This window comes from Schistocerca nitens, chromosome 1 (genome assembly GCF_023898315.1).
Source record: "Schistocerca nitens isolate TAMUIC-IGC-003100 chromosome 1, iqSchNite1.1, whole genome shotgun sequence".
NCBI classification, from domain to species: domain Eukaryota; kingdom Metazoa; phylum Arthropoda; class Insecta; order Orthoptera; family Acrididae; genus Schistocerca; species Schistocerca nitens.
The window spans coordinates 634,212,892-634,234,619 of record NC_064614.1 but is presented as its reverse complement, the minus strand read 5'-3'; the positions used below and the strand labels follow the sequence as shown (position 1 = coordinate 634,234,619).

The window sequence follows — 21,728 nt, the reverse complement described above, 5'->3', positions numbered from 1 at the left end:
GCAGAACCTATGAACGAGTATCTCAAAAAGAGTGAAGCTGGTTTAATGTTCATGTTCTACTGTCATGAGTATCTACAGAAAGAGGTAGGACAGTGAAACTACCACTAGGTGCTAAATGGTTGGCTGTCCATGGTTCTTCACAGAATGTGCGGTTCAAGGGCTTGTCTGTTCTGTAAAGTAGGATAGATGATAATCTGATACATCTATGCTGAAAGAGCACAATGCTGGTGCACACATAAGTGTTTTGGAGCACATGTATATTGTTGTTGAACATGGAACTCTGCAGCAGACTGCCCCTATTTGTTAACATGTTGACCCAAAGACTTCATCAATTGAAATTACAGTGGTCATGGGATCATTGGGATTTGACCATTGATCAGTGGAAGTGTGCCACCTCTTTGGGTGAATCACATTTTTGCTACACTAGGTCAATGGTCATCTCCACAAATGCCATCATCAAGGTGAATTGCAGTTCAAAATGTACAGTGCGTGACGGGCATAAGCTGATGGAAACAGTGGGAGACATTCTCCTGCACTTTTGTGGGACCTGTGGTAGTAATCAAAGATATGCTGATAGCTGCAAACTACCTGCTTCCCTTCATGCCTCATGTCTTCCCCAATGGCAGTGTCATCTCTCAGCAGTATAATTGTCCTTTTCCTGGAACCAGAACCATGATACAGTAGTTTGAAGAGTATTATAGTGAACACATGTTGATGTCTCAGTGACAAAATTTGCCTGATGTAAATCCTATGGAACCCATCTGGGTCACTAATGGGCACCATCACTGCACACACAGATCAGTAGTCCATTATTTATGCAAATTATATCACCTGTGCAGGGACACCAAATGCCACATACGTCCACAAGCCTACCAACAAACTGTTGGATCCCTGATATGCAGAAGGAGTGATGTATTTCATTCAAAAGATGGATGACCAAGCTATTAAGCATTTGGTCCTAATATCTTGGCTCATCAATGTATGCTATTACATTGACTTTCTGGAACAAGCCCAAACAGTATATTGTTGGAAACAGTAACCAACTGTTATATTTGTAGTGTGTTTAAATATTTACTTGGTGTTTCTAGTAAATGCTCAAGATTTCTATGAGGTAACCGCTCAGCGTATGCAGGTACTGCTGCAACTATAAGGTGCTGTTGTGGTTAGCCAATTTATCTGGTGGCTTGCTAAACCAATGCAGATGCCCGTCAATGGGGAGGCATTGTAACATCATCATAGATAATGTTCACACTCGACCTCCTCCCAGAAACACAATTTATGGATTGTACCAATGAAAAAATCAATTTTAATTTTAATTTTTTTCACATTATAATTTATAGATTGTGTATTGTACAACATAATTAGCTTGGGCACAAACACTTACAGGTCCATCTTGATCAAGTAAACATATAGGTACATAGTAAGTGCACTTACTATCTACCTACATGTTTAGTTTCATGTTGATACTACATCAGAATATTTTATGATCTGAAGATGGCAGTAGCCAAAGCCAGTAATAGTGAAGTGTAAAAGTTTGTGTGATCAAGACAGACCTGTAAAATAAAGTGCCAAAAATATGATCATGGACTAATTTCCAGACTTTATGTTTTCAATTGATAACTGGGCACAAACCATATGTGGTGTATGTGCTTGGGAAAGCCGTTTTATCACCATCATAGCTTTGAGCTTCTATTAGTGCATTTTTATTAGATTCATTTACCCCTGATATCTTAGCATCATCAAAACTGGTTCCCATATCACTGCTGAAGTGATGTCCTATATCTCTGTTGATTAAGTCATTGTCTATAAATATTTTAACTGTTTCTATATGGAAGCATCCTTGGGACATTGAAGTGGCTGATAGATAGTATCTTGAACTATCCATACTGATGTTGTGTCTGATATCAAGACAGTGGTCAGGAGCAGCAGATGTTTCTGGCTGACTTAGTCCAATGTGATGCCTGTATTCATTGCATTAGTCCTTAACTAATGTGTTCTCTCATACAGACAAGAGATCTTAACATACTTTTGGCATTCTTAGATCAGTATCATCTTTTAAAAAATCCAGCAACATTTGTATTCATACTGGAGAACAGAAAACAAATTTTATTTTGTGTTCCTTGAACTGTCTGTTGATTTTCAACACACCACTCCTATGAGACAGGAAAACTATAATTACGGAGTAGTCTGTACCTTCTGGCTGTTAACTGTATTTAATAAATACAGTACAGGTTAAATGCACAGTGGATCTGCTTCTTGGGATACTCATTCCAAAAAACAAAACTGTGACTAAATTTTGATGTTAGGCTCTCAGAATCTGGTATACCTCAGGATCTAAGAATTTATGTCCATAATGCATTGTTGTGTTGAGATAAATCATGACAGCTGGTAACTCATAAAGCAAATCAGCATATTTCAATAGACACAGTTTTTTTTTTTTTTTTAATCTTATTTATGAACTGCTACTTTCAGAAAAGGGTACTTTCTATTTTTTATCCATTTCCAATGAAAAAACTACTAGGATGCACATAGTTTACATTTCATTAGAATATATGCTGCATTGTGACCTCATGCAGCCAAACCCTAAAGGTTTTGCCTACATGTCTTCAACATAAATATATGTCAGAGCTGCTGATTTAAGTGCTTTATCCTTGACGTCCTCCATAAAAAGGTAAGCCACTACGGCAAATATTTATTTATTTAGCATGTGGCACAGTAAATTGTACAAACTAATTAAATGTGAGTATTAAAAACATTAAGTATGCATGTAAAACATACTGGTCATATAAAAAGAGGGTATAAGAATATAAGAAACAATAAAATATACGGAAACACACCTACAGTGAAATGTATATATTGCTGATATATTCTATCATCTTTTTTGTATCATCTTAAACTATATCCTCATTTTTTTCTGTTTTCCATCATTCCTTAGTTGTTTCAGAATTCATTGAAGTATGTTCCATCTTTGCAACTAAATTGAAGACATTTTTTTTGACATACATGTTTTGCTTCTTTTATTTATGAAACATCTTCAGTGGCAATTTCTAATGTTACTAGTCCATGTGTGGGCTCCAAGAGCTGTGTTTACCCAGTCCCCATAGTCCATATGGCCAATTTCCAGCATTTATTCACTCACATTAATTACAATACTTCACTTGCAGTTTTCATTTTGCATTGAACATGTATGTTGAATGCATATGTTCAACACACAGTAGAACTGAATTAGAGAAAAGTTTAGGGTGATAAGAGATTGCATGAGAGGGTGCCTTATAGTGAATTAATAGGATGTTTGTTTTATGTAAGTCAACATGACCTGATTTAATAACAACAATAGTTTTTATTCAGCATTGAATAATACAATACAATCCCTAGAAATAACACAATTTCAGGATGTCATTCTTCTGAATACACCAGTTTACAAATTACAAACTAAAGATCTGTAACAATAAATATTACTTGTTAATATATTTTAAATTTTTTTAATACACATATAACAGTGTTACATATATCTTCATCATCTTTGGATCACTTGTGAATTACTTAAAACTATGCACCTGACATAGTTACAAAGCACTTTTCAGAAAGATAAAGGACTCATGTAGAGAATAAAATGGATTTTCAGTTAAAATTATGTGTTGCCTGTTTTTATTTGCTAGTAGAAATGGCTGTGAGAGCTTTTGGTAGGGCACTTCATGCTTTAGTCCAGCATGAAATGTATTTCTTTCATATAAGGCTGTTCTGTGACTATTTACATGGTATCCGAATTTTTGTCTTGTATCATGCTGGTGTCGGCCACAGTCTGTTGAAGGCAGAGCAAGAGATTTTGGAGAGTGGTTGACACACAATAACTAACTCATCTGTGTACCAGTGTTCACTAATAACTAAAATGTCAGAGTTATCAATTTCTGCAATGGTACTCAACTCATTGTGCTTATTTCTAAGACTTTGAAAGTTTTGCTGAGTAATTCAAATATAAAATTGGTTTGCTGAATACTGGCTTGACATGTCACTCTACCAGATTCCTTGTTTTTAGGACTATGAAAATTCTGCTGTATAATAGTAGATTTCAGATTCTCCCGCTGGTGCACACAGATTGATTTAGGGCTACCAGGCCATCCAACAGGCTTTACAAGTTTCCCTGGTCGCCAGCAGTGGCTGTTTGTGGGACAACTCCTGTTTGGGGATGGTTGTGCCATTCCATGGCAGTGCACTTATTTGCACCAGTTTGTGAAAAATTTCATCTGATTTCCTGACCATCTTTTTACCTATCTCATTCATGTGCATGCAATGAGTTGTGTGGCAAATCTCTTTGTGGCTTGCTGACTTAACGGAGACACACTGTGAAATTTATTACATAATGCTTTAAGTCTATCATTTGCTTTATGCACATCCATGTTCGCAATAGATTGTTCCATTACATCATGTTCATGTGGAATGTTAACAACAATCACTTTAGTGCCAATTAACTTACCGAGTGTCACTTTCATGTATCTGGTAGCATCATTTGCTTAATTTTTAGCTATGTCATTTATACCTTCTTGTGCTTTTGTCATTTATACCTTCCATGACAAAAGCACACCACAGCAGTTAGATGTGGTTGATATTGAATGTGAGCAACAGCTGTAAAGTCATTTTGGATACTCACAATGTTTTGCACTGTTCTGCAACCATGACTGTCTCCATGTATTAGAAACTGCCTCTTCTTCTTGTCCTTGCTTCTTCTGTTATTCTCTTGGGACAAGGTATGCTTTTAATTATTTTAGTTATTATCAAAGTGATCCAAAGGTATACCATTGGAAAGGCTTAAAGAGAATAATGCATTATATAAAAGGAACAGTAGATTATGAGATGCACTATACAAACGAGGACAACAATGAAACTGTAATAACTTATGCTAACTGGGTGAAAAGCTCACATAGAAAATCAACATCAGATTATGGTGTCAATCTGCTGGTATCACTGTAAGTTGAGGTACTAAAAATCATAGTACTGTAGCGTTTTCTTTTACAGAAATAGAATCTGTATCTCTTGTGTTGTAGAATCTTCGTGCTTTGAGGAGCTGTTCCATCACCTAACAATTTTGAAAAATGAAAAACTTAAGTCAGTCTTGTATTGCTTCTCTTTGTAAATGGGGATGTAAAAGACTAAAACACTTAGATGTTTAGTATAAGTTTGCTGGAGACATGTTTGAAAAGGAAAGCTGATCTCCAGTAATTTCTATGGAAAACCATTTAGGTGACATTTTTGTAAAATTGTTGTGCAGACAAGAATTTGAGAAATTGTCACAAGGATTGTAAATGTCTAAAGTTGTAGACTAATGTTATATAAAACTGAGGTAAAGTGAAAGAATAGCAGTTCTATATGTGGCTCCTTATGATTTCATTGCCTTGTATCTATCTTCAGCAATGAAGAGTTCTTGATCTGTTATTACTCTTTAAATGCGTTTGTATATGTTTTTATTAAGTGTGTCACATATTCTTCTTTTCTTCATTGAATAAATTACATGAAGGTAAATTTTCTTGCTTGCAACCATGTTCCGCTAACAATTTTCTCAACATCAACAGTCATAAAACAATGCAAACAATGCAAAAGAAAATTTGATGCATGCCTTATTCACCATTTGCTCCACAACTCATCAGATAATGTAGAATCAAGAATGGCAGATTCTTGTTAACTGCATAACAAGTAGTAATACTCAATACAAATATGACTGTTCTTGCAGAAAACAGATAACTTGAAAGGCAGTCACTCTGATCTTTGGAAGACATATGAAAATAAATCTTAGAAAATACACTATTGTTCACATTTTATTTTATTTGAGCAGATAACTGGTTTTGACTTTACATCATCACAGATCTTAAAGAGGAAAATAAGGTGTCTCAGAATTTGTGAGACTTGAACATGAACCCATTTTGGAGCAGCAGAAAAACAAGTAAGGCAACAACACAGAGGACATACAGTCATTAAATGAATTGACAAAAAAATTTGTGTTATACTTAAACAATGTATATTGGTGAATAGGGATGTGGGAATGGAAATTCATTAATAATTGCTTGAATAACTGGAAAAATTGATTGGAAAGAAAACTTGAAAGAAATTTGAAGGTAATTTATGAATCTGTGCACAATCCTGAGTGAACTTTAACTGAAACCAATATCAACAGACCTTTAATATCGTTATATTCAAGATCAATAAACACAATTTGATTTATGTTCTGCTTCACACTAATTCCATTGTGGTTAGTCTTGATTGTGACAATGTTGATGCAGAAATGCTCCTCCAGATACCACGTAAATTCGTCTTGTTTGCACTGAACCTCTTGATGCAAGATCTTGGTGGCGAGTGAAATGATGAACAGATAGGAGTTGACTTCTTAACTGTGTGAATAAATATTGCTTTTCTAATAACTTTTTATAACACTTTTAATGAGCAGTTGAAATACACATTTTTAACAATGCTGGTGCGATGGATCCAAGCATATGTCCGTACACTACCACTTCTCAAAACAAAACTGTGAAGATATGTGAGTTAATAAATTGAAGAGCCTATTTCTTACTTTGTTTCATACAGATATGTAATATATATAAGAATAGAAAAGAACGAAAAAATAATATAATTCAATACAATTTCCCCCCACTGTGCACTGAGGTCATATGGAGGTGCCCAGTGTCTGAGCTTGTTTCCCTTTTTGAGGTTTGATAATCCTGGGCATAGAGGCATAGCCTTTATTTTTGGCCACTGGAGTTATCCTGAATGCTTACCAATTGATATGGGCATATGGGCATGTCAGCTTCTTTTAACACATGCATATATAAGTTTTCTCTCCTAACAAAGTGCATGCTGTAACTGCATAGTCCCATTGTTGACAGTCAACATCTGCACAGTGTTTAGCTTGTAAAGTATGCACACACAGCCCAATGTCTGTTATTGCCACAGTTTGCACCCTCATATCCCGTGCGAGGCTAGAGTGTCCATGTCATTTGTTAACAGTAGCTTCCACTGCACAAATCTGTGAAGCTCATGTTCAGTGGCATAATCCTTTGTGAAACCTTCAATGCGGTGACAACTGGTTTCCATATCAGTGGCCTGAGGAATTTATTTCACCTTGTTACTCTCACTTATTTAGTGGGGAGACCAGCCGTACATCTGACATCCATCGACAAGGTAGGTTCCTTGCTGCTTTTATGACATTATCAAGCACAGAAAATTCATTCTATGCGAAATATTGCTGTTTTTAGTTTACCACATGTACACCTATGTATTGTTTTAACATACATGCACTTAGCACTTTGCAGCTGTGTTTCATATGTTTTTGTGCTTGGTTTTTGAGCATCTTTCATACAATTGCATTACATAAAGTTTCTGTAGTGTCCTTTCCTCGTACTCTACACATAACATAATAAAATACAATTACAAAATACACTTGTCCTTTTCATTTGCTGACATGGCATTATCGTTGCTCATATACATTACAGCCTGTAACATATTCTCTCTCCTTTTTATATACAGGGTCATTACTTATCTTTTGCTTCAGTACATTTTGTTAGATTTAATTTTCATTATATTATTCACTTCCAATTGTAGGGGTACACATTTTACTCTCGTTTGGTTATACATGCTTCATATAAAATTCATGCACTAATAGATTCTGTTTTCATTTATAACATAAATTGACATACATTTCATTTCAATTACAATGACTTCTTGTCAGAGCATATTTATCAGGTCAAAAGAATCAAAGAAGTAAACAATAGTTGCTACAATAGATACTACCTGTCGCTCAGTTAACTACACATGGCCTCACCTCTCTAGCATTCTCCAGGAAGGATCTACACACTACAGGATTGTGGAAATTTCTTGAAAAGGCACTTATGTGCTCGGTTATGTCTTGTTAACAGACTTAACTGTGATCCCAAGAACAAAATAGTTTGTTGTTTATAAACACAATTCAAATCTGATGATACCAATTGTATCAAATACTTATTCAGTGTTTAAAAATGCAGCTCTTTATTTTCTTGTTATGTTCATTTTATAAAGGATGCCCATTTCATATGCTGAGGTTTACAGAGTTGTATCATCAATATAATATGTTACATATAATGAGTGTAAAACAATGTTTACATAAGTAACAAATGTGCATAAAAATTTCAATGTAATTCAGGTGTTTGATGCTTTCATGGGTAGTCGACACTCACAGTAGTTAGTTTTCAACCCCTTGATTATTTGGTAGTACTCAACCTTAGTTCAGCATCGTGATATGCAATGTACTGCAACTGTTTTCTCCTTCACATACCTTTACCTATCGCATTCATACATATCATAAACTTACAACTATATTCACTTGTGATGTGGTCCTTTCTTATGTTTATATGGTAACTAGCACTCTACAAGCATTCAACTTTCTTCACTTGAGTATATGTTGATGCATTGTACCCTGGAAGAAAAAACTTAATACTAACTAAAAACTAAATCTTCATAGGTAAGTTTATTGTGGCTTGATGGCTACTGATACCTTTTTCATATATTCAACCATGTATTCATTCACTTCAGAGTGCATTCGTGCTATCACAAAACAAATTTAATGTCATGTTGCATCTCTATTTACCTTATAAATCTGGAAAATAAGGTGTATGAGAGGTGCAGTACGACCTCTTATTCAGTTTACCACTTATACTGTACTCGTTTGTTTACCTCCAGTGAGACCTTTCTCATCCATAAAGTATAATTAGTGCATGCACTTTCAATACTTAAATTTGTAAATATTGTCATATATAGATATAATGTATATAGTAGCATAGCTTAAGTCTTGTAGTCTCCCTTTCCTGTGTATAAAATCCGTTAGCTTATCTCTGTGTGTGTGTATTGTGTAGATAGTCCCTATATATTCAATAGGCTGTACAAATGCTAGTGTGGGCTGTAGCTCATCAAATTTGTTTTGGGTGCTCCAGCCAGCTGTATCTTCTGGCGTGCACGCGCTTGTGGTTCGTTACTAACTTGCTCCCCAATGCACATGCGGGTGCGTCGCTCTGATGCCACTTTCATTGTGGTGAGTTGTGTATTGCACTGCATGCTACCACACATTTCACAAATTCATTTATTTGTTTTCAACTGAGCTATGCACAAGGCGAAGCATTGTGTTTAGAGTATCATCATCTCTAGACACATAAAAATAAAATTCTTCCTTGTTACAACCACTCATCTTATTATTTACACATTTGACATATAAGAAAAAACACAAAAAAAATTGCTTTACAACTACCAACATAAATTCTGGAATGTTACTTTCCAGCAGTCTAAATCTAATATTATTATATACATATACAACTTAGAGGGTATATAACCCTTTTTTCAATATGTAAACATTTTCAGCTCATGCCCCCACTGTCCTCCTAGGTCACAGAATGGGGGCCTACCATCAACAGTTCAAGTATTCTGGCATCACAGTGGCATCGGTCTCTGGGTTAGGCGTAACTTCTATTATATGGACTGTTGGTGTTTGATTACGCCATTTAGTACACTGTGAGGCTCTCAATTAAAATTCTCTTTGCCTTTGCATGTTACTTGGCATATATGCGTTACTTTCCTGGCTGAATTCCGCTGTCTGTGGATTATTTGGCTGTCTGGTACTGTTTTGTCTTTGTCAAGTGATTGGCTGATTATTGCCAGTAGCTTGTGTCTGTATGTATTGTACAGGCTGTCCATACTCTACTTGCCTGTTGTAGTTGTTTTTGTTAAATTTTTGCCCATTTCTTTTACATCTGCCCTTGAATTTATGGCTGTCTCCATTTCCATTGTGATTACCATTATTGTTACCGTAGGTCTGTGTGGGGTAAGGTTGCCATCCGTGCTGTACTACGAATCTGTTGTTCACTTGTTGGTCTATAAATCTCTGTGGCACTATATGCATATTAACAGGCTTGGGTTGTACTGGTCTCTTTGTGTATAAAGTCTATTGAATCCAGTACAGATAGAAAGGATTTGGTGTCTTGTTCCAGAATTATAGTGAGTTTTTCAAATGTGGGCAGGTAGGTGGCTCTTTAAAATTTTCAAGATGTCTACTTGAGATACCAGTTTAATCCAGTATCTGGTTTTATTCAAATATTTTTCAAAATAGACACTTAGCTTCCATGTTTGCTACTGAATGGAGCTGGTTTGAATACCTCATGTCTGAGCTTCTCATGTACGGCCTCAGACCAATATTTATCCAGAAAGGCTCTCTCAAACTGTTCATAGTAGTGACAAGATTCCGCCCTGTCTGTAGCCCATAGTTGAATGTCACTCTGTGTGTACCCAACAACAAATCTAATTTTCTGAGCTTTGGTCCATGTACAATATAAAAGATTTCAAAATGCTCTGATAAACACCACGAAGTTGGTTCTTTTCCCTTCAGAGGTAAATATCAGAAATTTTTGGTGCCTAATTAAGCCATCATCTGCAAGTAATGCTGACAAACACACTGCGCTGTCAGTGACGGCCATGTTTACGTTCACTTGTGGTGTAGCGCATGGAAATTGTGCTTGCTTGTCAGGTACACCTGCTGGTAAGTGTTACTGCATTCTGCAACCTTTGCTATTTTCCTTCAATGGGCTAGCCACGTATTGTGCATAACCAGTGAAAGTATCTAACTTCTCTAAAAGCATGGATTTGTAGTTTTAGCAATACTGCTTCATAACCTTTCCTCTGCTTCCTTTAAACCTGAATCTATTTTTGCTAGAAATTGACTTTCTTTCTCTTTTACAGCTTCTTCTACTGTATCTACATAATTAATAAACTGAAGAGCATTTTTCTTACTTTGTTTCATACAGATATTTAATGGTGTATCAAAACATTATTCTTTCCACAAAATAACTCATTAATTTACTTTGAGCAGTGTCAATAACACATTCAGTTTACATATAGCTCATATACAGGGTGGTCCATTGATCGCAACTGGGCCAAATATCTCACGAAATAAGTGTCAAACGAAAAAACTACAAAGAACGAAACTTGTCTAGCTTTAAGGGGAAAACCAGATGGTGTTATGGTTGGCCCGATAGATGGTGCTGCCATAGGTCAAATGGATATCAACTGCGTTTTTTAAAATAGGAATCCCCATTTTTTTACATATTCGTGTAGTACGTAAAGAAATATGAATGTTTTAGTTGGACCACTTTTTTTGCTTTGTGATAGATGGTGCTGTAATAGTCACAAACATATGACTCACAATTTTAGATGAACAGTTGGTAACAGGTAGGTTTTTTTTAAATTAAAATACAGAACTTAGGTACGTTTGAACATTTTATTTCAGTTGTTGCAATGTGATACATGTACCTTTGTGAACTTATCATTTCTGAGAACACATGCTGTTACAGTGTTATTACCTGTAAATACCACATTAATGCAAGAAATACTCAAAATGATGTCCATCAACCTCAATGTATTTGGCAATACGTGTAACGACATTCCTCTCAACAGCGAGTAGTTCGCCTTCCGTAATGTTCACACATGCATTGACAATGCACTGACGTATGTTGTCAGATGTCGTCGGTGGATCACAATAGCAAATATCCTTCAACTTTCCCCACAGAAAGAAATCAGGGGACATCAGATCTGGTGAACGTGCAGGCCATGGTATGGTGTTTCGACGACCAATCCACCTGTCATGAAATATGCTATTCAATACCGCTTCAACTGCACATGAGCTATGTGCTGGACATCCATCATGTTGGAAGTACATTGCCATTCTGTCATGCAATGAAACATCTTGTAGTAACATCGGTAGAACATTACGTAGTAAATCAGCATACATTGCACTATTTAGATTTCCATCGATAAAATGGGGGCCAATTATCCTTCATTCCATAATTCCGCACCATACATTAACCCAACAAGGTCCCTGATGTTCCACTTGTTGCAGCCATCGTGGATTTTCCGTTGCCCAATATTGTATATTATGCCGGTTTACGTTACCGCTGTTGGTGAATGACGCTTCGTCACTTACAAGAACGCGTGTAAAAAATCTGTAATCGGCCTGTAATTTCTCTTCTGCCCAGTGGCAGAACTGTACATGACGTACAAAGTCAACACTATGCAATTCCTGTTGCATAGAAATATGGTATGGATGCTATCGATGTTGATGTAGCATTCTCAACACCAACGTTTTTGAGATTCCCAATTCTCGCGCAATTTGTCTGCTACTGATGTGGGGATTAGCCATGACAGCAGCTAAAATACCTACTTGGGCATCATCATTAGCTGCAGGTTCTGGTTGACATTTCACATGTGGCTGAACACTTCCTGTTTCCTTAAATAATGTAACTATCCAGCGAATGGTCCAGACACTTGGATGATGTCATCCAGGATACCGAGCAGCATTCATAGCACATGTCCGTTGGACATTTTGATCACAGCAACCATATATCAACACAATATCGACCTTTTCTGCAATTGGTAAATGGTCCATTTTAACATGGATAATGTATCACGAAGCAAATACTGTCCGCACTGGCGGAATGTTATGTGATACCACGTGCTTATACATTTGTGACTATTACAGCGCCATCTATCACAAATCGAAAAAAGTGGTCTAACTAAAACATTCATATTTCTTTATGTACTACATGAATATGTATTAAAAAATGGGTATTCCTATTTAAAGAAATGGAGTTGATATCCGTTTGACCTATGGCAGTGCCATCTAGCGGGCCAACCATAGCGCCATCTGGTTTCCCCCTTCAAGCTAGACGAGTTTCCTTCTTTGAAGGTTTTTCATTTGATGCTTATTTCATGAGATATTTGTCCCGGTCACTATCAATGGACCACCCTGTATATAAGAAAAGAAAAGAATGAAAAAATAATATGATTCAATACACTGGGTACAAATCTTGATGCTGTACACTATTCACTATCACATACTTTGTTAATCAGTTCAGTTAATGAGTATGTATCTTCTATGTCAGTGCATTATAAGCTCCTTGTTTTTCTGCTTCCACATAATGCATTCACGTTTATGTTTCACAAATTTGTAATACTTTATTTTTATTTTCCTCTTATGGAGTTTTGGATGGCTGTAAACTCATGAGTAGTTATCTGTTCAAATAAAACAACACTGGAGCAAGGCTGGGAATTCTGTGATTTATTTGAACAGATAGATATTTCCATGACACATATCTGAATGATCATCTAGATAAAATGCAAGGAGTAGAAGTCTAGATATAATGCAAGGACTAAGAGTCAAACATCAGCTAATTGACTTAAATGTTGATGTAACAACCTTTTTTCAAAGCAGTGGATTTCTGTCAATTTTTCTGTGATACACTTAACATTTATAAGGCCAGATCGCCATAGCACTCAAATCTTAGTTATTTTTTACCACATTTCCTAAAAATTGCTTAATTTAATTAATATATATCTTGATTTATTCCATGTTCTCTCCTTTATGATGGGACTCATGGAATAACAAATTAAACCACTTTATAGCTGATAGTTTTCAATACACTTCACAACTGTTTACTGAACCAAATTTTCATTTTCTTTGCATATAGAGATGTGGAGTAACCTGTTCATGATACTTATGTTTTATAGGGAGGAGGAGAGGCTCCAAAAAACCTTTCAGGAAGACTCGTAGCAGCTACATGGTGGCTGTTTGGTTTTATCATCATTGCTTCATACACTGCAAACCTGGCTGCATTTCTTACTGTGTCACGTCTCGATACACCAGTGGAATCACTAGATGATCTCTCTAAACAGTATAAGATTCAGTATGCTCCTATTGCCAACTCCTCAGCGCATGTATACTTTCAACGAATGGCTGCTATTGAAAATCGATTTTATGAGTAAGTTGGCATTTTTATAACATCTCACTATTCTGTATATGTGTACATGACATCATTATTACTACAGCTGTTGTTTAGCATTGCTGCTTCTTTTTAGTACAATCAGCTTAAAAAGTTTACTGCTCTTCATTTCAAATTCTAAGCAGTGGGATATGTAATGACTTTAAGTGCAGCACATTAGCAATCCTGTGACTGTAATTTGCCTATCCAATCAAACTTATGATTTGTTCTCCTGTTTGACACAAACATCTTACAAAACAAATGATTCTCATTTGGGAGAGGGGAAAATGGTAGTAATGGTGTAAGAATGTAGAATATAAAATATAGCTTTTGGCCACAGCCTTCACACACACACACACACACACACACACACACACACACACAGGGAGTGAAGCACACACGAGATGCTGGAGTTGGTTTTGTGTGTGTGTGTGTGTGTGTGTGTGTGTGTGTGTGTGTGTGTGTGTGTGTGTGTCTTACTTTACTGATAGAGGTTGTGTCCAAAACCTATTTGAGTGTCTTTTAATCGTGTCTATCTGCAACTTGGTGTGTCTTCTTTGTGGTAAGTGGCAATCTATCTTTTCCTATATTCCTCCCTGGAGTTTCCATTGTTTGAATATGAAGTATACCATTATTCAGTGTCACAGTTTTTGTAAAGCATTTTATGAGTGGATGTAAATAGTTTTTATCAGTATACATGTAGACAGGTAATAAAATAGATGGAATGAGAACATTGGCCATTCATGCTGCTTAAGTAGGTAACATTGTAGCATTGCAGTGGATTTGAATTTCTTTCTGTACATTCAAACTGTCTCTCAGAATATGAATGACTCATAGTGCCAGCCCCTTGCAATCCCCATTGTAATATAGGTCTACACAGGGTAACAGCTCTTCTAGAAAACCAGGAATTCTCAGGGAATTACATTTTACGTGGAAAAAATCAGGGAAATCTTATGGAATTTCATGAATTTTGTAGAATCTAAAGGAATTTTGTGTTTTTAACCTAACATTGGAATTTAATTTTATTGAGCTTTATAATCACAAAATTTAAACTACTTAACATTTCAAAGTGTGTTAATTATTTGAATATTAGTCTGTACAAATTATCAACATTTAAAAACTGCAGATAAACTACAGGAGAGAGGGGAAAAGGATGTTGTTGAGCTTCAAACGATTACTCTATGATTATATTATGACCCCGTATGTATCAGATACATAGCAATCATGAAGATAAGATTAGAATAATTACTGCATGCACAGAGGCATTCAAACAATCATTCTTCCCACACTTCATACGTGAATGGAACAGGAAGAAACCCTAATGACTGGTACAATGGGATGTACCCTCTGCCATGTACCTCAGAGTCATTTTCAGAGTATAGATGTAGATGCTCAAACCCCAGCCCCCCACTCCCACTCCTCCCCTCCTAACCCCTCCCCCATGCTTGCTGCTAATTTCTCAGGAGCTTCTTATAACATCACCTTCCTCCCCGTACCTGGTATTCTCAGGTGTCCCCCCCCCCCTCACCCCAAGTTGGAGTAACCCGGGTATTCTCAGGTGTCTGCCCCCCCCCCTCCCCCTCTCACCATGATGGAGTAACCATCCTGACACAGTCATCATAGGAGGATCACATCTTGCCACAGAAGAGAACAAGTGACCAGCAATAGCAGGTACATCATCTGCAAGCTCTACTAAACTACTGTGAAATTTTCTAAGGGGTGTGACCTAAATCCTGTTTACTTTCATGAACAAACAACGTACCATCTTACATGTGCACATCGTTGAATGATAAAGAGCTAACCCAACTGCCTACATTTAGAGAATAATGATACTCAATAAAGTTTAATTATATGAGAAAAAGTACCACTATTCAGTGTCACACTTTTTGTAAAGCATTTAATGAGTGGATATAAACAGTTTTATCTACATCTTGACAATGTCTGTATTGTCTCACATGACTAGTTTTGATGTAACTTTACTGTCATCCTCACACCAACCACTGTGAAAACAGTGTTAGCTTTGCTTGGCACATTTATTGTGGAGTCCCTGTTGCTGGTACACATGGGCTAACTTTCCTCAGAAGTGTGAACTTGAGAAAAAAAAACTGCTGAGGAAAGCTAGCCCACATGTACTAGTAACAAGGGCTCAACAATAAATGTGCCAAGGAAATCTAATACTCTTTTGGCAATGATGGTGCCTAAGGATGGCGGTATTGTGTGCCAAAACTAGTCATGTGAGATAATAAAGACATTCTCAAGATACAGCTGTGGTGGTGCCTTTTCTCATACATATCATCAACTGAAGTCCCTTGTCCATTCAATAGGGTGGACATCCATAGACAGTTTAATTAATTTCAATAATTTCCTCTTGACTAATGGGATGCTCAGTTGTCATGGTTTGGGCATGTTTATTCTCTATCATTGTTATGGCTCTGCTCATGTTCTATCTTTTTTCCTGGCTGTTTTGATCTTAGTCATCCTTTGTTGTCCCTATTCTTTACTTCACATCATTTAGTTCTCTTTGTTTTCATTTTATTTCCACTTTGTTTATATTTTTTATTTTAATTTTATCTTGGCTAGATCCTTTCTTTCATCACTGCTTCTTCTCCTGCTAATATTTCTTCTTCTTCTTCTTCTTCTTCTTCTTTGTCTGCAGTTGTTTCTTTAAATTTCTTGCACCACAGCCCCTTCAAAATAATCAATTGCTCCTGCCTTCTTTCAATTATTTCTGTTATGAAACTCACTGTTCATGTTTTCTTAGATTCATCAACTTTTTCTGCTCCTTTGAGTTTCCACATTTGATAGGAAAGTAATATTAAGTTCTATGTCTTGTTTCTCATTTTCAATAACATTAGCGCTATAGTGGGACTGTATGCATCTCCTATTGCTTGTTCATGACATCCACCCCCAGCAATATTACCAAACAAACTTGCCCAGTATTTAAGGTACTACACTGTCATTTTGGTTGTAGTAGGGCTCAAATTTCCAGGTCACTGCTACTTCTTAAATAGGCTGCAGCCCAACCTAACACCATGCAATTTTCCCTTTGGGGCTTCATCAAGGATTGTGTGTATGTGCCTCTGCTACAAGCATACCTCCCTCAATTAAGAAACTGGATTGAAGCAGCTGTTACTACAATCACTGAAGACACACTTATCAAGGTTTGGAAAGAACTTGGCTATAGACTTGATGTGTGCCGTGTGACAAATGGTGCTCACATTGAACATTTATAAGGTTCTTGGTAAAACTGTTTGAGTTGCTCTTTCATTTGACATATCATTTATAGCTGTAAGTGTAATGTAATAAATATTATAAAGCATTAAAACCCCAATATTCATTTATAAACACCCTGTACACTGACTCTGGTTCCACATACAAGCTTTCTTCATACCATGATGCCATTTAACGTAATGCAACAAGGCAACAGTAACAACAATAAATTACATAATGATTAATGCAGCATTACACATTAGTACATCATATAAGCATATTGGCAGCGGTTGCAAAGTGGCAGGCAAACTTACAAATAAATACTGACAAGACCCGATCAAAATATTGTCCAAACAAGATGAATCATTCCTGGCCAAGGGAGTGACAAAAAAGATGGGAAGAGTGGGGAGGGTAAAAATCCAATATTTTTTGTGTCCTGCCCACAGTCCAAACCAACCATTCTGCAGTAATTCCATTTTCTTTAACATTGTGCAGGTGCTGCTTTTATTCATCAGTTTTCTCACTATCATTTTACTTTAAAATACATGAATGTAAGAGCATAATTTTATTTATATGAATACATGTTTTGTTTTCTTGTATGCATACCCCCTGAAATGGTTTTGTGTGCCACCAATGATATGCATACCACCATCTTGGAACCCCTTTTCTGGAGTAAGTACTTACAGTCGCCATTTACACCTTGCAGAAATAGTATTAGGACACTTAGATATTTCAGTATTGGAGGGACTATGGGATACAAAAGCCCAAAGACCCAAGTGACTGCAAAAAGGCACAGGTGATGCTGGTATATGTTGTTGTTGTGGTCTTCAGTCCTGAGACTGGTTTGATGCAGCTCTCCATGCTACTCTATCCTGTGCAAGCTTCTTCATCTCCCAGTACCTACTGCAGCCTACATCCTTCTGAATCTGTTTAGTGTATTCATCTCTTGGTCTCCCTCTACGATTTTTACCCTTGTCTGCTTGTGTCTGTATATGTGTGGATGGATATGTGTGTGTGTGTGAGTGTATACCCGTCCTTTTTTCCCCCTAAGGTAAGTCTTTCCGCTCCCGGGATTGGAATGACTCCTTACCCTCTTCCTTAAAACCCACATCCTTTCGTCTTTCCCTCTCCTTCCCTCTTTCCTGATGAGGCAACAGTTTGTTGCAAAAGCTTGAATTTTGTGTGTATGTTTGTGTTCGTTTGTGTGTCTGTCGACCTGCCAGCACTTACATTTGGTAAGTCACATCATCTTTGTCTTTATCTTTGTTCTTTGTTTTTAGATATCTTTGTTCTTTGTTTTTAGATATTTTTCCTACGTGGAATGTTTCCCTCTATTATAACACTATCAAATAAAGTTGATAACTTACAAGACTGCCTGCATGCTACAGTATATTATTATTCTACTGCTTTAAAGAAGTCAGTTAGCTTTTCTTGTCAGGTCATTTCACACATTTGCTTTAGTGTGTCTTGTATTATGTTTATCTGGTGCAACAACTCATTTTGGTGTGGTGCAATATGTTGCTCCATCCACATAATCACTTTATTTATATTACTCAGTTTTCACATGTACTGGGAAAATGACCTATACTTTCTTCTCTAGGTTTATCATCCTCATTTGGTTCTTTGTTGTTGACGGCTACCCACCAGTTCAAGTCTTCAAGATCAGTTATGCACTGTACAGCATCACAAGCAGACTGGATGTCACTGCTGTTGAAATCTGTGTCCCTGTGGAGTTCATCTGTTGCAGTTTTTTTCAATGTAACACTTGTTCCAACGATTCTTAATAGCAGTCAGACCAATGCTTTGACATGGTGGGTCTGTTGTGACACTCTTATTATTTACAGATTTCAAGAACATTTCCATTTCTTCATCTGAAATTACCATTGAACTGAGCAGCTTATGGCAATAATGAGGCTTAAATGATAATATGGTACTCTGATCCAGTGGCTGCATTAATGCCATCATGTTTTATCGCCAAAATAAATTTTTACTTTTCCATGTTCTGTTTGCAACAAGTCAGCAGCTGGATGAGTTGTACAGTGATCAGTGATTAGTGGAGCTTCTTCTCTCAGCTTAAGTGGCCATAGGTGCTTAATCACTGATGGAACAAACTCTTCTTCAAACCATTTCCTGAGAATGTCACATGTCATCCAAGAATTCTTCAGACACCTGTAAGACACTTGTAATGATGACAAGTTTACATGCATCAGACGTCTTGGGCTTTTACTTTTACCTATTCAAAGAGGTTTCAGCTAATGGCTGCCATATTTATTTGTGAGAAAGAGTTGGATTATTCTGTCTTTATACATTTTCATGCCTGTCTTGTTTCCCTTTTTTAAAAAAAAAATAAATCAAGGAATCTGGCTGGAAGCAATCAATAATAAAGAGCTGTTTCATCACAATTTGATGATCATTTCTACATCTACATTCATACTCCGCAAGCCACCCAACGGTGTGTGGCGGAGGGCACTTTACGTGCCACTGTCATTACCTCCCTTTCCTGTTCCAGTCGCGTATGGTTCGCGGGAAGAACGACTGTCTGAAAGCCTCCATGCGCGCTCTAATCTCTCTAATTTTACATTCATGATCTCCTCGGGAGGTATAAGTAGGGGGAAGCAATATACTCGATACCTCATCCAGAAACGCACCCTCTCGAAACCTGGCGAGCAAGCTACACCGCGATGCAGAGCGCCTCTCTTGCAGAGTCTGCCACTTGAGTTTATTAAACATCTCCGTAACGCTATCACGGTTACCAAATAACCCTGTGACGAAACGCGCCGCTCTTCTTTGGATCTTCTCTATCTCCTCTGTCAACCCGATCTGGTACGGATCCCACACTGATGAGCAATACTCAAGTATAGGTCGAACGAGTGTTTTGTAAGCCACCTCCTTTGTTGCTGGACTACATTTTCTAAGCACTCTCCCAATGAATCTCAACCTGGTACCCGCCTTACCAACAATTAATTTTATATGATCATTCCACTTCAAATCGTTCCGCACGCATACTCCCAGATATTTTACAGAAGTAACTGCTACCAGTGTTTGTTCCGCTATCATATAATCATAGAATAAAGGATCCTTCTTTCTATGTATTCGCAATACATTACATTTGTCTATGTTAAGGGACAGTTGCCACTCCCTGCAGCAAGTGCCTATCCGCTGCAGATGTTCCTGCATTTCGCTACAATTTTCTAATGCTGCAACTTCTCTGTATACTACAGCATCATCCGCGAAAAGCCGCATCGAACTTCCGACACTATCTACTAGGTCATTTATATATATTGTGAAAAGCAATGGTCCCATAACACTCCCCTGTGGCATGCCAGAGGTTACCTTAACGTCTGTAGACGTCTCTCCATTGATAACAACATGCTGTGTTCTGTTTGCTAAAAAATCTTCAATCCAGCCACACAGCTGGTCTGATATTCCGTAGGCTCTTACTTTGTTTATCAGGCGACAGTGCGGAACTGTATCAAACGCCTTCCGGAAGTCAAGAAAAATAGCATCTACCTGGGAGCCTGTATCTAATATTTTCTGGGTCTCATGAACAAATAACGCGAGTTGGGTCTCACACGATCACTGTTTCCGGAATCCATGTTGATTCCTACATAGTAGATTCTGGGTTTCCAAAAACGACATGATACTCGAGCAAAAAACATGTTCTAAAATTCTACAACAGATCGACGTCAGAGATATAGGTCTATAGTTTTGCGCATCTGCTCGACGACCCTTCTTGAAGACTGGGACTACCTGTACTCTTTTCCAATCATTTGGAACCCTCCGTTCCTCTAGAGACTTGCGGTACACGGCTGTTAGAAGGGGGCAAGTTCTTTCGCGTACTCTGTGTAGAATCGAATTGGTATCCTGTCAGGTCCAGTGGACTTTCCTCTGTTGAGTGATTCCAGTTGCGTTTCTATTCCTTGGACACTTATTTCGATGTCAGCCATTTTTTTGTTTGTGCGAGGATTTAGAGAAGGAACTGCAGTGCGGTCTTCCTCTGTGAAACAGCTTTGGAAAAAGGTGTTTAGTATTTCAGCTTTACGCGTGTCATCCTCTGTTTCAATGCCATCATCATCCCGGAGTGTCTGGATATACTGTTTCGAGCCACTTACTGATTTAACGTAAGACCAGAACTTCCTAGGATTTTCTGTCAAGTCTGTACATAGAATTTTACTTTCGAATTCACTGAACGCTTCTCGCATAGCCCTCCTTACGCTAACTTTGACATCGCTTAGCTTCTGTTTGTCTGAGAGGTTTTGGCTGTGTTTAAACTTGGAGTGAAGCTCTCTTTGCTTTCGCAGTAGTTTCCTAACTTTGTTGTTGTACCACGGTGGGTTTTTCCCGTCCCTCACAGTTTTACTCGGCACGTACCTGTCTAAAATGCGTTTTACGATTGCCTTGAACTTTTTCCATAAACACTCAACATTGTCAGTGTCGGAACAGAAATTTTCGTTTTGATCTGTTAGGTGGTCTGAAATCTGCCTTCTATTACTCTTGCTAAACAGATAAACCTTCCTCCCTTTTTTTATATTCCTATTAACTTCCATATTCAGGGATGCTACAACGGCCTTATGATCACTGATTCCCTGTTCTGCACTTACAGAGTCGAAAAGTTCGGGTCTGTTTGTTATCAGTAGGTCCAAGATGTTATCTCCACGAGTCGGTTCTCTGTTTAATTGCTCGAGGTAATTTTCGGATAGT

General features: G+C 37.3%; 1 protein-coding gene across 1 annotated transcript in view; it reads left to right on the top strand.

Moving 5' to 3' along the window:
• Positions 1–21,728, top strand: part of LOC126236653 (ionotropic receptor 25a) — a 485,919-nt gene that overhangs the window by 300,472 nt on the left and 163,719 nt on the right. Inside the window, exon 13 of the mRNA XM_049946121.1 lies at positions 13,567–13,817. Within this exon, the coding sequence (XP_049802078.1) occupies positions 13,567–13,817 (251 nt within the window). The remainder of the gene's footprint in view (positions 1–13,566; positions 13,818–21,728) is intronic.